At 39.9% G+C, this 18901-nt stretch overlaps 1 protein-coding gene across 7 annotated transcripts in view; it reads right to left on the bottom strand.

The window, feature by feature from the left end:
- Window positions 1-18901, bottom strand: part of TLN2 (talin 2) — a 231979-nt gene that overhangs the window by 50773 nt on the left and 162305 nt on the right. For all 7 annotated transcript variants that reach the window (XM_064517511.1, XM_064517509.1, XM_026113384.2 and 4 more), the window contains 9 exons: window positions 16861-16950; window positions 15653-15775; window positions 14068-14211; window positions 13716-13877; window positions 12447-12587; window positions 10963-11144; window positions 9624-9756; window positions 7059-7160; window positions 3886-4056 (listed from right to left, as the gene is read on the bottom strand). In XM_064517511.1, the coding sequence (XP_064373581.1) occupies window positions 3886-4056; window positions 7059-7160; window positions 9624-9756; window positions 10963-11144; window positions 12447-12587; window positions 13716-13877; window positions 14068-14211; window positions 15653-15775; window positions 16861-16950 (1248 nt within the window). The remainder of the gene's footprint in view (window positions 1-3885; window positions 4057-7058; window positions 7161-9623; window positions 9757-10962; window positions 11145-12446; window positions 12588-13715; window positions 13878-14067; window positions 14212-15652; window positions 15776-16860; window positions 16951-18901) is intronic.

Raw genomic sequence — 18901 nt, 5'->3', positions numbered from 1 at the left:
ATTGACTGTTTTCCATCTCAAAATACTGTTTGGTTCCCCAGCTAACGTTAGAGGGAATGCAATTACTTTCCTACAAAACCCTAATTAGTAATGAGCAGAGATAATCCTAAACAGTGTTTGGCTCTTGATTCTGAAAAGACATTGTAAAAATATCCTGGCTAAAGACATTTCAAAAGAAAAGGTCCATCAGAATAATAACCCAACAGCATAATAATTAAAGCCTAGTTGCCTCCCTGTTTATCAACAATTCGTACAGGACCTAAAGGTAATAAACTGTTTTGCTGTAGCAACAGAATTTTTCTACCTGTGTCTAAATTGATGTCTTTGGTTTGAAACATTTTCCTTTTTTTTTTTTTTTTTTTTTTTTTTTTTTTACACTGAGAAACTCACAAATCTTTCATTTCTGAGTTTCCAAAAGCTACCACCAGCTCAAAAATAACATAAGTTGTCAAAATTACCAATATGCCCCCACAAAGCATGAACACAGAAATTTGCATCTCATCTTTCTCTCTCTTACATAAAGACTTAACTTCTGGAAAAGATGACAGCATTTACATAACCATTAGTATGGAATACATAGCCCACCACCCCTACAAGCAGAAAGTTTCTTCTCCATAAAGTTGATGCAAGGTTTTTAGTTTCTCCATTTCCTGAACTCAGGAAGAAAAAGATTGTTGCCAATAGAAAGAAAAGACCAAATTTTACTAAGGAGCTGTTTTGAAAGCACACATTCTAGCCCAGCTGCTTTGTTAATCCAAATACATTTAGTTCAATACTCAACCTCTTCCATTTTTCCCTTCCTCTTCCTTCATGTGCTTTAGCTATTTTTATGAAAATCCTGAGCACTACAAAAAACATCCAGGTATCATGTAAATAGAGGAAACTAGGTCTTGCAGGGATACAAGATAACCATTTCTTATAATTGTATCTGATCCTTATATGTATTTTGTCACATTCATCAGAAGAGGTTTTCCTGCAATACACGCTGAGAAATAACGTAATCGGGTCCATTTGTTCTAATGCACCAAATTGCAGAGCTGAGGGTAAATAAAAGAAAGGACAAACTTTAACAGAGATCTTTCCCTACATACACAATAGACACTTATGTGTCTATGAGGCTCAGGATGAAAATAAATAAAAAAAAGATTAAAAATATCTAGTCGACACAGATGCTCATCAATACTCTTGGAAGAAAGCAGAGTAAGAGGAGTCGGGGCATATACACAACTAAGCAAATATTTAATAAAAAAATGCAACCCTAACTCTTGCAGAAGAGACAGTCAACAATTGCCTTTGTACCCCTTACTATCACCAACAATTAGGGATCGAGAGCATCTTGGACTTGCAGTCCCGCATTCTACTACATCAGTAACCATATTCTGTTCATTAAGCAAGAGAAAGAGGAAGGGGTGAAATAAAGCAATATTTGCTAGGCAACATGAAGCAATGAGCACTTGCAGTAAGCAACAAGCCATCAGGCAAATGTGTATGCCATCTAGGTTTAAAACAGCAGTTTAGACTGCTGAAATAATAGTAGATTGCTGCAGTCTATATATACAGCGCCAACTACTTTAGCTTTCTTCAAAACCTAATGAAATAGAGAATACCAGAAGTCTAAGCAATGAAACGATAATGCAAGCAGTCTTGCTCACAGTTCACACTGCCTAAAAATGTGGCACAGTTTCACAGGAACAAGGAATTCTCTTTGCATAAAACCGATGAGATGTGAAATGCTTGTAGCAGGTGACTATCCCGGAGGCACTATAGTCTGCCAGTGTGTGTAAAACCTCCAATATGAACATAAAAGGTAACGATCTGAGAGGATCAGAGAGCTCAGCATGAACTAGGCCAAATGGTCAAATGAAGACATCACAGCATTAGAATCTGAAACCTAACTAATTGGCTTGAAAAGGATTTAAAAATGAAATTGAGGGGAAGACAGGACAACTCTCCGTTGCTTTCAGAAACTGAAATTTCCTTCTCACTTCTAACAATACCATCCCTTAAAGTTTTTGGGTGATGCAAGTGATCTGCCAACTAGAAACCCTGAAGTGGACATCAGCTATTCTGGACGTGCCTTTTGTACTAGTCTGGTTTTGATAGGTGCTGCTTCAAATCTTTGCCTTTAAAGAAATCTTTGTCTACAGAAATTAGTAGGTGCAGCATGTTGCAGAACTCAGGCTATCTTGACAGCTTAGATTTCCCAAATTATTTTTCCTCAACGTCAGCTGCACAGCCTCTTATCATCTCTGCTGACTCCCCCCTACTTTACGCTCTCAAGAGCTAATGAAGAAACAAGCGCTAGGATTTCAATGGTGATCAATGCACATCTTGAAACCTACTGAGGAAAACACTCTGAAAGCACACCTGTGTTGCAGCCAGTAGAGAGAACACTCAAGAACCCGCAACTCTGCGGAGCCTGCATGTGTGTGGATCAAATCTCCCTGTGAAGTGGCAGCATAAGAGAGAACATTTGAAACACTTACGAAACGTGTTTCAAATCCAGTTCCAGTAAGCCTTAGAAGTTGGCATCCATGAACTACTAAAAAGCCTCTCTAATAAGAGTTTCAGTGCGTCATGAACCCACTTTCTGTCAAAAGCATATTGCATGCATTATAAAAGCCCCCATAGCAAGTCTGGTGAAAGGCTGGAGTGATACGAAAACACCCAGCCACAGTAGGACCTAGCTGTGGGTAGGACCTGGGAGTCCCAGTCAAGTTGGAAATAGTATTCTGGGACATACATGGGGAATTCCCCTCTGTCACACGCTGTCTGAACAAGGCATTGGCACCTCCTCCCTCCGCACCCACCACATTGAACCAGTCCATGCTGTATGGTTTATGTGCACAAAGGCAAGTGGATTTCTCAAGCATTCAGATTCTGATTTGCCCTTATTTCTAACAGAAAAGACTAGAAATCAAATGCTCTCAGTTGTCTATAGCAGGGGATCCCAACCTATAGCATATATATTACTAATAATACACACATCACTTCTAAGTAATATGTGGCCTGGACATGCAGCCGGGAGCTGCCACTGCTATTGAACAAAAACAAGTTGGTTTTATGCATGCTGGTGCAAAAGACTGAAGGTAAGTGTGTTGCACCACCTCTTCAGAGCATCCTCCAGCCTTCAGGCCACCTCTACCTATTCTCAGTAGGAACCTTTCCAGCAACTGTTCTATTCGGTTTTCACCCTTCCCTTGGTACTTAAGAGGCACTGAACATTGTGACCTGTAAGACACGCAGCACCCAACACACAGTAAACACATGCTAACTTAGACTCTTAACACAGCCTATTAATTTGGCAGGAAGAGGACAGGAAAAGGAAGATTACTTCCACAACTGCTGATAACTTTATACTGCAATAGTCCTTTACAAAACATAAAAGTTCCCAATAAAAATTTGCCTATTCTTCAGCATGATGCAACAAATTATACTAAAATATATTTTGACAACTATCTCCTTTATCAAAAGGAAAAAAGAGTAAAATTTTACTCATTGTTTTCTTTACAAGACCAGCATATAACTAAGAGAATCAATATATATGTACACTTTTTTCTCTATTGCATACATTTTGACCCTGCTTATTTACTAAAGCTGCCATCCATTAAAAGCCTCTTCCTTATTTTCCATAGCAGTCAGAATTACCTTGCTCCTTGTAATCTGAATCTGCCCATTCTTCTTTTCTATTAATAGAAAACCTTCTAAGCCTTCAATTTCAGTAAGTGGAATTCATAAAAGGACTTTAGTTACCAGCATCAGAAAATAACATATCTGTTTGAAAAAAAATACAATCTTAATGCACAGTATTTCCACTCTAAAATTCTAGGAATCATTTCAGGTTAATATCTCTAATGACCCATTTGTTACACGCGCTGATTATACCTTGGGATTTCCTCCTCCTTCCTTGGCTGCATATAACATCTGTAAGGCAGATTCTGCTAGCGTCTTACTCTGGTCCAACACAGTCATCTGTTGCTGATGATCTAATGTTTTGGATGCCACACCGACTGCAGCTAAAACCAAGGGTTCAAAATAACTTGACAGCTGTGTAACCTAAGAAAGCAGAGACAACAAAAGGTTCTTAATCCAGTTTCTTTAAAAACAGGAGTGGAATCCTACTCCCCAATTAACATCAGGCAGTGGGGTAGCTCAAGTAGCCCAGCCTCCTAATGCCTCAAAGCTGTACAAAACTTAGTTTATTAACATATTCCTATGTGACTCTGTCTCTCCTCAGCTTCAAACGCTGTAATATAGCAATGTTTAGCCCTTCAGATGGAAACAATTGAAGACACGAGACTTGACGTCAGATGAAATTGTTTTCAAACTGTTAAGAAACTGCACAGTATTTAAGGGCATAAATGACAACAGCCTCCTCTGTCCAAGGGAGGGATTTCTCAGCCTTCCTTGTTGACAGACAACAGAGTGGGACTGTACAGGATTTGGAGCCTTCTATTTATCTCAGAGACTATCCATATTTGCAATTACTTGCTCTGTGGCAAACCAGGCTAACCTGTCAAAGCCTCTTTTAAGTCAGATTCCAGTGCAGACCTGAACAGTTCTCTAATGTGCAAGATGCTGTGGTCTGCAGAAATGCTAATATTACTTTAGGATATAGTCTTAATTCATTACATGTAAACAGCTGCACAACAGAGCCAAGTGGCCCAATCACGCAGTGTTTCTTGCTGATAAACAGGAGACTGTCGGGTACGTGGCAGGCTGTAACAGAGGGGTGTGGGCTGACTGGAATAGGTGCTCCAGAAAAAAGGCTTACCAGGGAAAGCACATGTTTATTCAGTTAATTACCTGGGTTAAAGTGTTTGCAATATCTAAAGACACAGTTCTGCTAGCTACTTATGTTGTTGTAATTTAGTCTTCAGAAATGTGTGGAGTCAGTCTCTTTGTTTTCCTAAGCTTCTCATCTAATTCACGGTTCTACTGAGAAAATATCTGCTTTCAGCTCCATACTTATTGCAAGAAAATGGGAGTTTTAGTAGCATGAAAATTTTTACAGTGTACTTGTCTGATGTGTCATCTACAAAAGTGTTTGGTTCCTGTATTAAATACACGAGAATTAGGCTTTAAAACTTCTGCTGGCTAGAAAACAGTATTTGGGCTGATTACTCCAGAACATGCAAAAGCAGCGAAGTATGGCACAGTTCGGTGTACCTGTAACCTCAGAAATTAAAGTGTTGATACATTTGCAGGGGCCATAAAGATGCTTTAGAAGGCTAGTCTGCCAAGGGAAAACAACTGTACTTGAAGCCAAAAACTGTGGAGTAAAAGGTTAAAATGCTTAATCCATCTATATGGCTACAGGGATAGCTAAGAGGCAGTAAAATCTGAAGACTGAAAATACCTTAGTAAGCCTTCTTTTCCTATTTTATTTTCCAAAGAGTTAAAAAAAATTAAAACCATAATAAAAAATTTGGAATGATTTTATAAATAAGATCTTTTAAACTGTGCCAAAGCAAATAGTGGGAACTATACCTTCTGCATCAGACAGAAAAAGGAGATTTAAGAAGTCTATGCTTAAGTGCTCTATGTACTTTGGTCCAGAAATATCAAATATAGACAGAGGAGGAACATGACTACCTAGCTTCCTTTATCTTACCAATCCAGAATTGGAAAAGCTCTGCAAAGGCTCCAGGGCTAGGTAAACCATGTATCCAAATTGCAAGGAGTTGATACAGTACCAAATAATTGATGGTTATCGAAAGCTAAAGAGAGTAACACTTGTTAGTAGATCTGACACTGTTTACATGGCTATGAAGTGTATTGACTTTTCTGCATGTCACCCTTAACTCAAATTTTAGTGAAAGAACTGCCCTGCATTTGTGAGGAGCACACCACTGCTTTTCAGGCTACTCGCTCTCCTTGGCACTCAAGTGTTTTTTCATATGCGTGTGTCTATTGGTACGCTGACGACTCTTTTACTCATCAGCTCTGGGAACCTGTTACCGATTTTGTCAGACAGACATGCAACTCCTCTTTGCTGTGGACAGACACCTTAACTCATTCTGGAGCCATTATAAGGTAAGTACTTGAAAAATATTTGCATATTTGATCGACAGACTGAAAATAATAAGCATTTTCAACAATTAATGCAAACCCTTATCCACCAAACAGCAAATACACTTAACCCTTTCATACAGAATCAGAGATCTAAAAAGCACAAATTCTACCGTATTTAATTCAACATAAAAGGAGGACACTTGTTTACAAAATACCTAAAATAATGCTGAAGTTTCTCTTCTTCCTCCCCCCACACCACCCAAAGGCCCCTAAAATTTTACAGCAGGACTCCAAACTTGGAGTAGCTCAAAAATGCTGTTTTCTGATAAAGCTATGCTCCCTCTAAAATTAATGGGCAGTCTCCCTGAAAAGGTGGTAAGTGGGCAAACCAGCCTCTTGCTCTGAAGCTACACTTCAAAACTTACCTCTCCACAGCCTATAGAAATCACCTCAGGAGATGACTGTGCCCAGGCGAGGCCAAAGGTAGCCCCTGCGCATTCCCCCCACACCTTGCCCCGCTTCCTCACACATTGGCCAAGAAATGGAGCAGGGCACTTGATTCACAGGGCCCCAGATCAGGACAGGATCTGGCAAACCTTTGGCAGAACTCTTCATTTGGCCAAATTCAGCTCACAAACCACAAGCGAGTGAACTGCCAAATAAGCCTGGATGGTGACAAGCCTGAAGTCACACCGCAGGAGACAGGAGCACCTACAAACATCTGCAGCTGCTGGAACAGACACCTATATCCTTCCACTCCTCCTTTCCATCTTTGTTTTTATCTGCTCTTCCTTAATTTGTCCTTTTTTCACCCTCCCCACCTGCTACCACCAAAAAAATTAACGAAAATGTATTTCTTATGGTCCGTAAAATAAGCAGATTTATTTGGTCTCTGTTCCAAGCGTTCGAAATCCCAGATCTTTCTTCCTTGCACGTATTTTCTTCTGCTCTTTCATAAGAGGTGAATAAACTACTAAACCATGGTCTCCCCTAGTGTCCAACTGTCCAAAACTCTAGATATCTTTGTAAAGGTAGGACTGTACCTTGTGCCCAAGCTGAGCTGCCTCTCCCCGAGCTGCTGTAGCTATGGGATCAATAAGGTGGCCAATTTCCTGAACAACCGATGTCAGCTGCTCCTGCAAAGCCTAATATAAAGACAAATTGTCAGTTCTTACCACAGCTGTTCATTTAGCAGGTTATATCACACCATAAAGTCATCCTCAGAACAACTAAACTACTCAGATGCCTATTAAATGACCCGCTACAATATGATGCAGAAATCCAAGCTACTGATTTTATTTACATGCTTGTTTTCTTCACATGGATCCTATTTCAACTACAAGAGCCTAAACAGCAGCAGGCCTCTGTTCGGATTTATAAGGTAAGTCAGAGGGAGGGGGGCGATGACGGCTCCCTCCTGCTTAAGCTGACAGTGGCAATGCAGGAATAGCAACCATTTCTCATAGCAATGTGATTCCCCACAACCACCCCAAAAAAACAAACTAAAAAAACCCCCCACCATACTCTTGCCCTGCACTGGTCAGAGAAACCACCAGGAGCTCCAATTAAAATATGAACAAGTATCTTCAAAGCAAACAATACAGCACAAGAGTAGAAGCTCTGCTGTACACTTTGAAGCCAACAGCAGAAATTTATTAATATAAAAGGGAAAGGAAAAATATGACATCTGAGTGCAAGACACAAGAACTGACTGCCTGAACACAGTCTGAGGAACAGAAGGATAAGCAAAGCACAACACTGGGCCTGTTATCACATAAATACTGGCTTTTAATGCAAAGGCAGTTTATGTCTTGGCAGCCAGGATTTAGCTCACTCTCCTGCAAAGCAAGGCTGAGGGGCGGAGAGGAGAAGCATTCTGGCATCTGGTTGTATTTCTATACTGCTTTACAAATAGCTTAGTATCTTAAATAGTGCTTATTTCAGCTCAGCACTATGTCTAAAATGAAATGATTGAAATAGAAAAGAATTACATCTATGAAATATTTTCTATAACAACTTATTTTGTACTGTTTCATCTAGTCTGAGATGTTTCTAATATGCACTATTATAGCTCAAATCAAACCCCTGGAATACATAAATATGGATGCAATTTCAAGAAGCAATAGAACAATGAAACACTGTGAATACCAAACAGTCTGGCCTCCAGTTGCTTGTTTTTCATAGGCAGTCTGCCCTAGTGGCCCCTATTCAAACAGATGAAGGCTGAAATAGCATAGAATTTGCCTAAATTACCACCAGGCAGGGGGTGGCACTGATTTTCCTGGAAACATATATCAACATAAACTCAAGAGTTCATTTATTGAACACAAAATTAGTCATTAATAAAAAAGACATTGAAATTTAAATCGCTGGACGTCTAGTAACAGATTAACTTCAAAAACATCCTGATTTCTATGCAGCACAGGAAATCTAAGCCAGAGAAACATTAACCATTTGTCAGTCATGTGAGAAAAGGCAGGCAGAGCAATAGGTAGGTGTTGTTTAAAATTAACAAATTTCACCACTACATTTGGCAAGTGATTCTTTAACTTTGAGGATCATATTCTCCCATAACACTCCTACTCTGCATTGACATGGGAAGAAATATTTGACCACTTCAGAAAAGCAAGCAGAATTTGGACATCAATTTAAAAGCCAAATTCCTCTAACAAATTGGCAAAAATGTATTAAGTGGTACTAGGTGGCCTCAACTGACTCTTTCCACTGGAGACCAGAAAATACTAGAATACTTACACTAAGGACTGGGGGGGGGGGGGGGGGGGGGGGGGGGGGGAAGCAAAATAATGAAGGAGTTTTATGCCAGCCAACCTCCCTGCTAGTAATTTGAGAATTTTCTCATGATGACTGTAGTTCTAGTCAAACTTCTTCATGTATGAGGAGGAAAGGGGAGTGTTTATTAATATTTTAAGAAAATTTTCTGATTAGGACTATCACTTATTAAAATGATCAGTTCATGCTACAAGTAACCACAGTAGATTTTTGCTCATGAATATATTCAACACTTACAGAATAGATTTCTTATCTTGGTATTCCTCTTTCTGCTTTACAGTTTCTACTTCCTAAATTATAGCAATTAATTGAAGAATGATTTTTTTTTTCCCCTGATGAAACAAAAAAATATTTTAGAGTAGTGTCATTGGGCCTGCTTTGAGGAGCTACTACATTAAATCTTGTCATAAATTGTTCATAAAACAGTCACTCCTCCTCTATTTTTGGTTTTCTTGTTCACTACGCTCTCCTGTACCTTAGGATCTTTCTTCCAAATTCAGGAAGCTCCAGTTCTCACTTTGCAAAAACCAAGACAAAACTAGAGTTAAAAATTTCTAACTCCCAGCTACCTCCTTCCCAATTCTGCCTCCCATCTACAGCCTGCCTCAGCTGCACAGAATAGACTAGAAATCTCCTCCTACCAGCACATTTCCAGAAGCAACGTACTTTTTGACAAGCACGTGGTTTTGCCTGGAAAGATATCAGTAAGACTACTTCTCCCCTCAGGGGCAGGCCGTGCTCACTCAGTGCCCAGCTCTAAATCTGGGGACAGAAAGGAGAGCAGTACCATTAGCCTGTTCCCGTGCCATCTCCCTTACTTCAACTGAGATGTCGTCTCTGGTGGCCAGGTTCTGACTGACGGCTGCCAGCGAGGCCTGCTCAATGTCTCTGATGCATCTGTTGATCCCATCGATGGAGTAATCACATTCTCGCTGGCCTGGGGCCTTATCCCTGGAACAGAGGTGGTAATTTCTGCACGATGGGAAGGAGGCAGGCCTCTCCCGTGGATGCACACAAGCGCAGTTTGTTAACTGACAATACCCAAACCACGTGGGAGAAGGGCAACAAGGATAAGGATTAGCGCCGTTGTACCTAGGGGATTTTGATATACACACAGTACTCCAAACTGTTTGTAAAAATCAGTGTAGGCTTGGAGAAAAAGGGAGTGAAGGAAGTATCAGTTGTTTCCAAGGATTATGCAATAAAGTTAATTAAAAAACAAGACAAACCCCACCACAACCCAACTTCCTCAGGATGGTCAAGAGATTAGCCCAATAAGGATGGTCAGAATAAAAGAGCAACTGAGACAACAGGAAAAAATATTCTGTACAGTGTGACAGAACGTCTCGGAAGACAATTCCTTGGGTATTATATTTTACCCTCAGTCCCAGGTACCTTCTAATAAAATTAGTTTTTGGGTAATTTGTCCTGACGCGCAGTTTGCTATTTTAGTATAATTATCATCAAAGATAAATGAAACCGTAACAGTTCTTCGTGCATTGTTTTTATAACATTTTGAGTTGATCAACATTAAGAGGCTGAATAAACAAAACTCCTGTTAGGACTTAAACAAAAAAAAAAAAAAAACCTTTGAATGAGAAAGGGACACACAGGTTTGGTCTTAAGAAATATTCACATTTTTCAAGAGCATTCTTGCTACTAAACAGAGAAAAGTATTGTAAAGAATAGATAGCAAAGTTAGTTTAGCTGGTGTGTGACCTAAAATTACTGTTCTCCACATTCTAGATCTTAGTAAGTGGGCTGAATATTGATGATATTAGCCAGACTTTTAAAAAAAAACAACAAAAAAAAACAACAAGAAAAAACTTCTACAGCATTTTCTGTTAAGTTTACCTTTAAACTGAAACAAAAGATATGGGACTATGGAAGGAGAACAGAATACAAATAAAAACCAATCTTATGCTGCGGAGCAGTACAGTCCTCAATTATAATTAAACACGCAGTGTAACTGGAGAGACCTTGTGCATCACAGAACATAAATAATTTCCATTAGTTGGGAAAGAAAAAAGAAAAAAAGAACAACAAAGCAGTATGGGCAATACAGTACTATTCTTTACTTTCCCTTTATCGAATCAGCTGCTGAACTATTGCAACTTAAATGTGCCTACAAAGAATGCTCACTACAGAAAAACATACCTGATGGAGGTGATAAGACTCTTAATGGAATCCGAGACAGTGTGGGAATGCCCAGCCAGCACAGACCACGTAGGAGGGTCTTTTGGATTGATAGCCAGAGAACGGGCAGTTTTGATCAATAAAGATGAGCTCTCCAACATTGTTTTAGCAGAAACCAGAATTGGCTCCTGTGCTCGTGACCCCTGCGATCAGAGAGGAGCAAGACAAACAGGATTAAACCTAGCTTCAAAATATATGGAAAACACTCCAAATTACTTGACTGCCAAATCTTAATAAAGGCATACATCAAAATAAAAATTGGTCTTTTCTGCACTAGCAGGAACACAGAGAATGCTTATATCATTATTTGAGTTTGTTCACACGTTCTGCTACTAAAAATAGGTTTCATCAATGGTATTATAAAAGCATTATGTCTTGTCTAATATTATTATATTCACTGATAATCACCAAGAAAAGAGTAGTAGAATCATTGCAGTCCAACTGTTTTCTTTGTACACACTTCAGAAAACAGTTTTGAAGTTTACAGACGCCTCATCCAGCTGAGAAACAGGAGAAAACAAAGACACTTGTCTGAAGGTAGACTACAGAGATATCCTTTAACAAAGTTTGTCACAAGATTTGCAGGATCCAAGTGAACAGGTTCTCTTCACAGTAATGATGTGGACTACAGCACTGTAACTGGGACACCATCTTTATATCTAGTTTACCTCCAATAATCTGGTAAACCCAAGAGTGATAGGCCTGGAAAAGACAGGCCTAGATTTAAGGAACAGCCCCACTACCTGGAGACTTCAACAGTTATCAAATCATCTGATGCAGCCAGCACAAACTGAGGGTTGCCAAAAGCAGGAACCACCAGTTAGAAAGTCGGCAACATTACATCAACTCCACATTTAAGCACTTATGAAGCTTGAAAGAATTTTTTGCCTGAAGAAAACCTGTATTTGTTAACTTATACACTAATCAGTTATAGTTACAGGAGTTGGGGAGGGAGAACAGAGGGAAAAGAAAAGGGATGGCCTATGAAAAGTTACTCTTCTCAAATAAACCACTTCTTGTCATCATGGATACATATAATTTTTGGAAGGGACAAAGCCAAATGACAACCATTCAATCTTTTCCAGAACTAACTGGATTCCATAAGTTAAAGCTACTCTTGAGGGGAGAAAAAGGAGATTTTTTACTTTATCAAATGGAAGAATCAAGCTAACCAAACATGCAAGTAATTTGCACCATGTTACTAGTTAGTAATTGGAGACTGGCAGCATTTACTGGAGCATCATTAGTTTCACCCCACTGGTGCAAAATTCAAGGGCAGAGGCTAAGCAAGAGATGGCAGAGTGCCCTAAGAATAACAGTGCAATTCCCATGAGGTTCCAGGAACACAGACATTTCAGGGTCAGGCCATTTTACACACGGACGAACACAAACACAATTTTAATGTTATAAATTTTTTTGAGGGTCGAAGTGCAACATCTGCCTACCTCAGTGCTGATCTGTGCTGGTATACTGACAAACTCTGGATTTGAAGCAAACGCTGTCAGATTTTCCACAGCCTCAATCAACGGTGCAGTAGCAATTCTGCACTTGTTGCGGTTATCTTCAGAGAAATCACCATCCAGAGCCTGGAAAGGAAGTCATAATTAAGCTCTGTGAATGCACTGTTTTGCAAAACTGAAGAAAGCTTAATTCTTTACAGTTTTAAAATGCTGTATGTTTATAACATTTGAGACTGGAAAGTTCATCCAGATGCAAAAAAGCATTTCCTTAACTGCGTGTTTCTTTACTTAGATGATTACTCACCTCAAACTTAAAACAGCTGCCCTGCTACACAAGACTGGATAAATGTTTTAAATAATTGCACTCTGAAAACTCTCATAAATCATGCCTCAATACCTCACACTCCAAAGGGCTAAAGTGGCTAGTAAGCTGATTTTTTCTTGTAGGCTTAACTTTTTAAACCAGACCATTAACTTACTGGTCTCATTTTCACACAAGTGAGCTAATCTCTTCCATAACCTCATCAGAAAGACTGCAATATGAAGGACCTTCTGTACAACACTATAATAGAACCTTCCTGTCCAAATAGCATAGCTATTTTAAAAGAATTTTAGTAGCAGATCAGCTAATGACTTCCAGAGGGATTCAGATTCATTAGTCCTCTGTGCCTTTGCAAGTATCATTATTGCTTGCAAGAAAAAAAACCTACTCCTACCAGAATGCAGGCACGTATCTGGAAAACAAAAGGTCACCATTAAAAGGAATACATTAAATAGCAGCAACTTAAGCTGCTTCTGTCTGAGTATTATTAGTACTGATAAATACAGTAAAGCTGTCAGAAATAGCTCCACAAACTCTTTTGACACTGAACATTCAAACCACTGATGTTAAAGTGGCCATTTCAGCATGCAGAAACATCATTAAGAATCTTCAATAGCAGTCGCTTGGAAATTATTCTGATGGAGCAAGCTCATCAAGATTTATTGGCACAACAATGTCTTATACTGGCTGGGCCGGCTGCCTCCCCTAATATTACCATGGCCTGATTCTTTCTATTTTGACTACACCTATTGAGTGGAGACAGTTACACACCACTGATTACTTTTGAAGGTCTGAAATGGAAAATATAATTAGTAATTTTTTTTGTTTTTTAAATACATACCACAATAGTTAAAAAGACACTGCTAACTGTTCTGATTCTGTCTCAACAGAAAAAAATAAATAAATAAAGCACAATTAAGAAGCACGTGTACCTTGATAGTTTTAACCAGGTTGGCAGTACTGTTTGCAACCTCCTTGGCAGACTGCACAAAGTGTCTCTTGGCAACAGGATTCGCTGTCTTTGAAGAAGCAATGCGACAAGCATTGCACAAAGCAGAAGTATGTTTTGCCACAATTGTGGCAGCTGATAATACCTGCAGAAACAGATGGTACAAGAGAGGCATAGAACAGTCTGAAGGGGCATGACAGTTACTATAATCTAGCTGTGAAAAATCTCAATTCAAGGCCATGGAACAGTTTCAAACCAAGTCGCCCTTTGCTTGGTTCACCAACAAAGTGATGTGTCCCAACAATGATGGCCTCACTGTAGTCCTCTCAAATTACCTGTGATGGGCTGCTTGCTGGATCTACCAAATTCTGGCAAGCCATCTGGATTGCTTGATTGGCTCTGGCAAATTGAATTGGGTCAACAAGACCCTGCTGACCAGCCTGACTATTAGGATCTGAGATGCCAACCAGGTAAGCAGCCTAGAAACACAGAAAAGAAGAATAAAGATTAAGAAAAAACACTAAATCCACCTCAATTCTTTGCTAAGCTTGCCACATGTCATCGCACACGGTGGCCAGAGATTATCCAGAAGTCATACTGTACAGTACTCTGAAAACTTTCTTTGGTAGTAAATCTCCAGAATCCTCTGAAAACAGGCACCATAGCAGTTAAAGCTGTGAAATCTAATTAGTTGAAACAAAACTGCCCACTGCTTCTTTAGGCAGCTGGTATCTCCGGAAAAGTTATTTTCCGCTAAGATAGCCAGGAAAGAGCTTTGCTGATCACTACCATCAGCTGTTTAGTTACTGGATTAGCCACAGTCAGAGGTGGTCAGGGTTTTGGTCAAGCTTGAGTAGAAAACCGTCTTTACTTCTCTTCATTATTCTTTTTGATATTTAAAACAAAAGCCCCCGCCCCCACCCCCACCCCCCGGCGCTTCTTACCAGCCAAAATAAATTCACCACAGCAGATGCACTACTGCTGAGTGAAAGACTCATGAAGTCTGCAGTTGCAGGTCTCACTGCTGTTAGAGATGTCTTGTGGCCAAACATTTCTTTCCTCTCAATTAAACAGAGTTTCTACGCATCTCAATACAGAGAAGAATTGTCTAGAATGGCAAAACTATTTCTAAATTAATTTCTACTAAAGATACAATATCTGTTATCCTCATCCCCCAGTAAGGCAACTCAGGATTAGAAATGGAGAACATTAAGTCCATAATGAGAAATTCCCTATTTGGGGAAGTAAAGGAACAACTTCCAGATGCAGACAAGTCCTTCACTGAAAAGGCCTGACCAGCTTTAACTCCAAGGGAGAGCAGCTCAATAGCTCAGTCAGCTACTCGGATCAGATCAGTCAAACCACAATGAGCAGTTCTAGACTCAGATTGTTGCAATGGCTTAAGAACTTTGGTTATTCAGACAGTATGTAAACAGCTGAAAGACAGAGACTGCTTATGATTCTGAATGCAGTCTGCGATTAGGAATGATCCTTACAAGTTTTTTTCCTGTGGTTAAATTAAAACACAAAGTTGAATTGCTCGTTTTAACAGTGGCTTCATGTTTCTGTGCTTCTCTGTGATGTAATAGTCTGGAAGTGCTACTAACTTGGGGGATGCACTGAACTGGGAGTTGCAAACATGAATTCTGCATACTACTGCTCTGACACTTGCTCTTCCTTTGGAAAACTCACCCTCCTGGTCTCATTTCCCTTCCACCTAGAATGTACGTATTACTGCACTCTGCTACCTCTGCAGTATTCACAACTCACGTGGATTGTACGTAGACTACACTGCGTAATACAATACACTTGCTTGGCTAACAGGAAGAAAGTCTCAAATTTACACATGCATGATGTAAGTTTTAGGAAAAACATATATACCTGATATATATGCTTGCTTTAGAGACTTCAGTAGCTTACCTGAGCTGCTGCCTCTGTGAGGCCACAAAGAGCTTTGGATGCAACTCCAACACATTCGCCGAAGACTAAAAGATCCCCAGTCTTGGCATTCTGGGAAATGCCTGCCATTGATTCTCCAAGAACCTCAGAAAGTAAAAAACAAAGTAAATTGCACAATACGCTTACCTATAGGTTAAGGACAAGTGATTTCTGGCCCTGGAGCTAGTTCTGGTCCACAAACCTATTTGACTTGGCTTCCAGAAGCCACTTAGCCAAGTGACAGGCTTACTGAATTGGGCACATTGCTCTGTGGAGTGAGGGATGAGGCATGCAGATCAACACTGCACTGAAGTGTCAAGCATAAGCACAGTTACAACTCAAACCACCACGAGGGTAGAGAAGCAGCCCTCATTAATTTTCTGTTATACAGAGGTCAGCCATACTGGCTTATCTGCAGAGCACCGACAACAAATTAAACAGATGCTTTCAACACATCCTGAATCTTCTTTGCCCCAAAACTCACTGGAAGTCAGTGGAAATGAAGTTGCATCTAGTCTGCCGGAACCATCTGAATACTAGAATGCATGTCAAATCTTAAAGCATCTTCTCACTGAATGCTGTTTACTTTCTTAAAAAAAGTCTGACTGCAGTACAGCACCAAAACAAGATGACATGCATATCCTCATCCATTAAGCATTCTTTTTCTTTTAGGGAAGGAAAAATTTGAGACAACTCCAACACACTGAATAATAAGGAAACCAAAAGCAAAGCTTCAAAGGAAGATGTATGACACTGTTTAAAAATAGCATAACAGATTTCACAGAAATCTGCTAGTGTGCTGAAATATCTGGACTGCTCAGACTTTCTCCAAGCTGTTTCACACAGAACAGTATAATGACATTTCATAGCCAAAGCTCCCATCTACACATCGGGCATCTCTAACGTGGCTGCAGTCAAAACATATCATGACAGTAACACATTCTATGTAATTGGGGGAGGGGGGGAAGCTTTAACAAAACACACATTGCCAAGACAAAAAGCCCTTCCAAGCAACCAAAATAAAAAAATGATCCATAAGAGATGCATCTCAGGCCGAGTTTTCCCAAGGAATGGAACGTACATTCTAGTAACACCGTGCTGTGCTTCCAACATGTTCTATATGCATGTGCAAACTTCCAATAACTAAAATGGACTTCAAAATTGGCACGGGAGTAGGGAAAGGAAATTACCTTGGAGTTTTCCATTACGCCCTCAATACAATCAAAATATGAGAGGTCGCTCACAGGTTCATTGGGGTTGTCCAGCATTCCCTTAACTGTCTGAGAAAAGGAAAAAGGCCTTGATTATTAACAGAGCCTAAAATACAGAACTGAGCAAACTATATATACAGTCACAAATGCCTTGTTGACAATGGTGAAATCTTTCTTACAAATGGTCATCTATTAGCAAGCAAAACTATCCAGTCACTCAGGGCAGACACACAAAATCATGTGCTACAGACAAAATGCTACCCTGCATCAGCTGAGCTGTGGTAACTATTCATTTGTGTGCTAAAAACCTGTTGGAAAACATTCTTCACTGAAGTCTAAGTTAACATGATTTACACTGTTTGTCATGAGTGACTTAGAGTCAGCTGATAAAGACTGGCTGACAAGTAACTTGATTTTGTGTCAGTTCTGAACAGCCCAGTACATGTTTGCAGCAAGAATTAAAATGTGATAAATGGAGGTGAAAGTAAGTGACAGGAAAACCTGGTCCCTTTTGTTGTGTACTGGCTAGAGACAAGAAGAACTACCAAGGTAAATGCAAGTTCACCATCTGCCTGCCTCTCCCTGCTGTCAGCAAAAGCCATTCACATAGCTCCCTCTGCCAAAAAGCTAACTGTACAAATTGTATTTAATTTCTTTTTCTGAGGTGAATCAGATCCCTGGAAATAAAAAAGTAAAAACTAGGTCATAAAATTGTTGAGAAGAATCTGTGCATTTAGATGAAAAGACTTGTAGAAAGCTGTAAAATACAGGAAATTATTTCTCTTATGCTTAAAAAAAACTGCAAAAAGACTTTTCCGAAGTTTGGAGGAATAAAACTCACCAAATACCAAGCAGAAAAGATTTATAATCTTTCTGATGAAAGTGAAGTCAGTAGGTATAGAAAGACACTAAAACCTTGATCCGACTTTTACCTTCCACCTGAAGGAAATCTGGGTATGAATTTGAACCATTAGATTTTGATTATAACTGAACTCCTAACAGTAAGACACACCTACAGCAATATTTTTAAAAGCTCAGCCATCATTAGTCTGCTCTCTTTTTAAAAGCTACGGTCTACCTTAAAACCTTCCAGCAATTAAGAGACTGTAAGAACAAAGTGATGTGAGGAAGAGGCCATGTCTAGCAAACACTTTTCAGTTGCTTCCCCCATCTGTTTCTCAGTTCTCAGAAACTGCAACAACTCTTCGTTGCTGTGCTTCATCCTTACATAACAGCTTATAAAGCAAGGGATGTCCGAGCAGCATTTACACTATTCTGGAGACCCAAAGCCCTCCAAATGCAAGGAAACAGCACATGAAAACACAAGCGAGCCCAACTTTACCCTGACAGTTAAGATACAGTTGCTGCTCCTACAACATCTTTGTTTATTCTTTCAGCTAAAGTTCTGGGAAAGTGTAGCTGACTCCCTGGAGACCACGCAGTAAGGTCCTCTGAGAAAAACACTTTTCCGGAGTCTCCAGGGAAGACTACAGAGCATACTGACAGTCTACTGAGTTCAGGCTCAAACACTTTCTACAGGAACGACAATTTTTAGTCATTTTATGAAGTCTTGGGGAGACCAGAAGTAGTAAGTGATAAATTCAGAAAATAAAGGGAATAGGTCAAGGATTTAATCATTATGAAGAGAAATTATAAGTTAAGGCCACAAATACAGCTTTTCCACAAGCTGAGAGGTCACCTCTAACACCAGTCTCCAGTCTGGTTTCTGAACTACCTCTTTTTGCCTCAGTTTCCCTTTTATCAGAAACTCACGTAATACATCCGGGCTCTTCTCACTAACTATCCCTCTCCAGCAAGCGTTTCCTGAAGTTCAATACACGACAGATCTCCCCTCCCGCCTTTCCCAGGATCTGCTTACAACCCAGACAAGCCAAGCTACTGGCACACAACCGTCCACAGTGGTTTGGCTTCTTAGGGCTGCCCTGGCTTGAGGTCTCCCTCTAAAGCTCTCAGGCTTTTGCCATTCATTACCTGGGACTTTCCACCTTTCAGGTCCCCG

The sequence above is a fragment of the Dromaius novaehollandiae genome, chromosome 10 (genome assembly GCF_036370855.1).
Source record: "Dromaius novaehollandiae isolate bDroNov1 chromosome 10, bDroNov1.hap1, whole genome shotgun sequence".
NCBI classification, from domain to species: domain Eukaryota; kingdom Metazoa; phylum Chordata; class Aves; order Casuariiformes; family Dromaiidae; genus Dromaius; species Dromaius novaehollandiae.
Note: the sequence above shows the minus strand (reverse complement) of the source record. Positions and strands in the feature narration are given on the sequence as shown.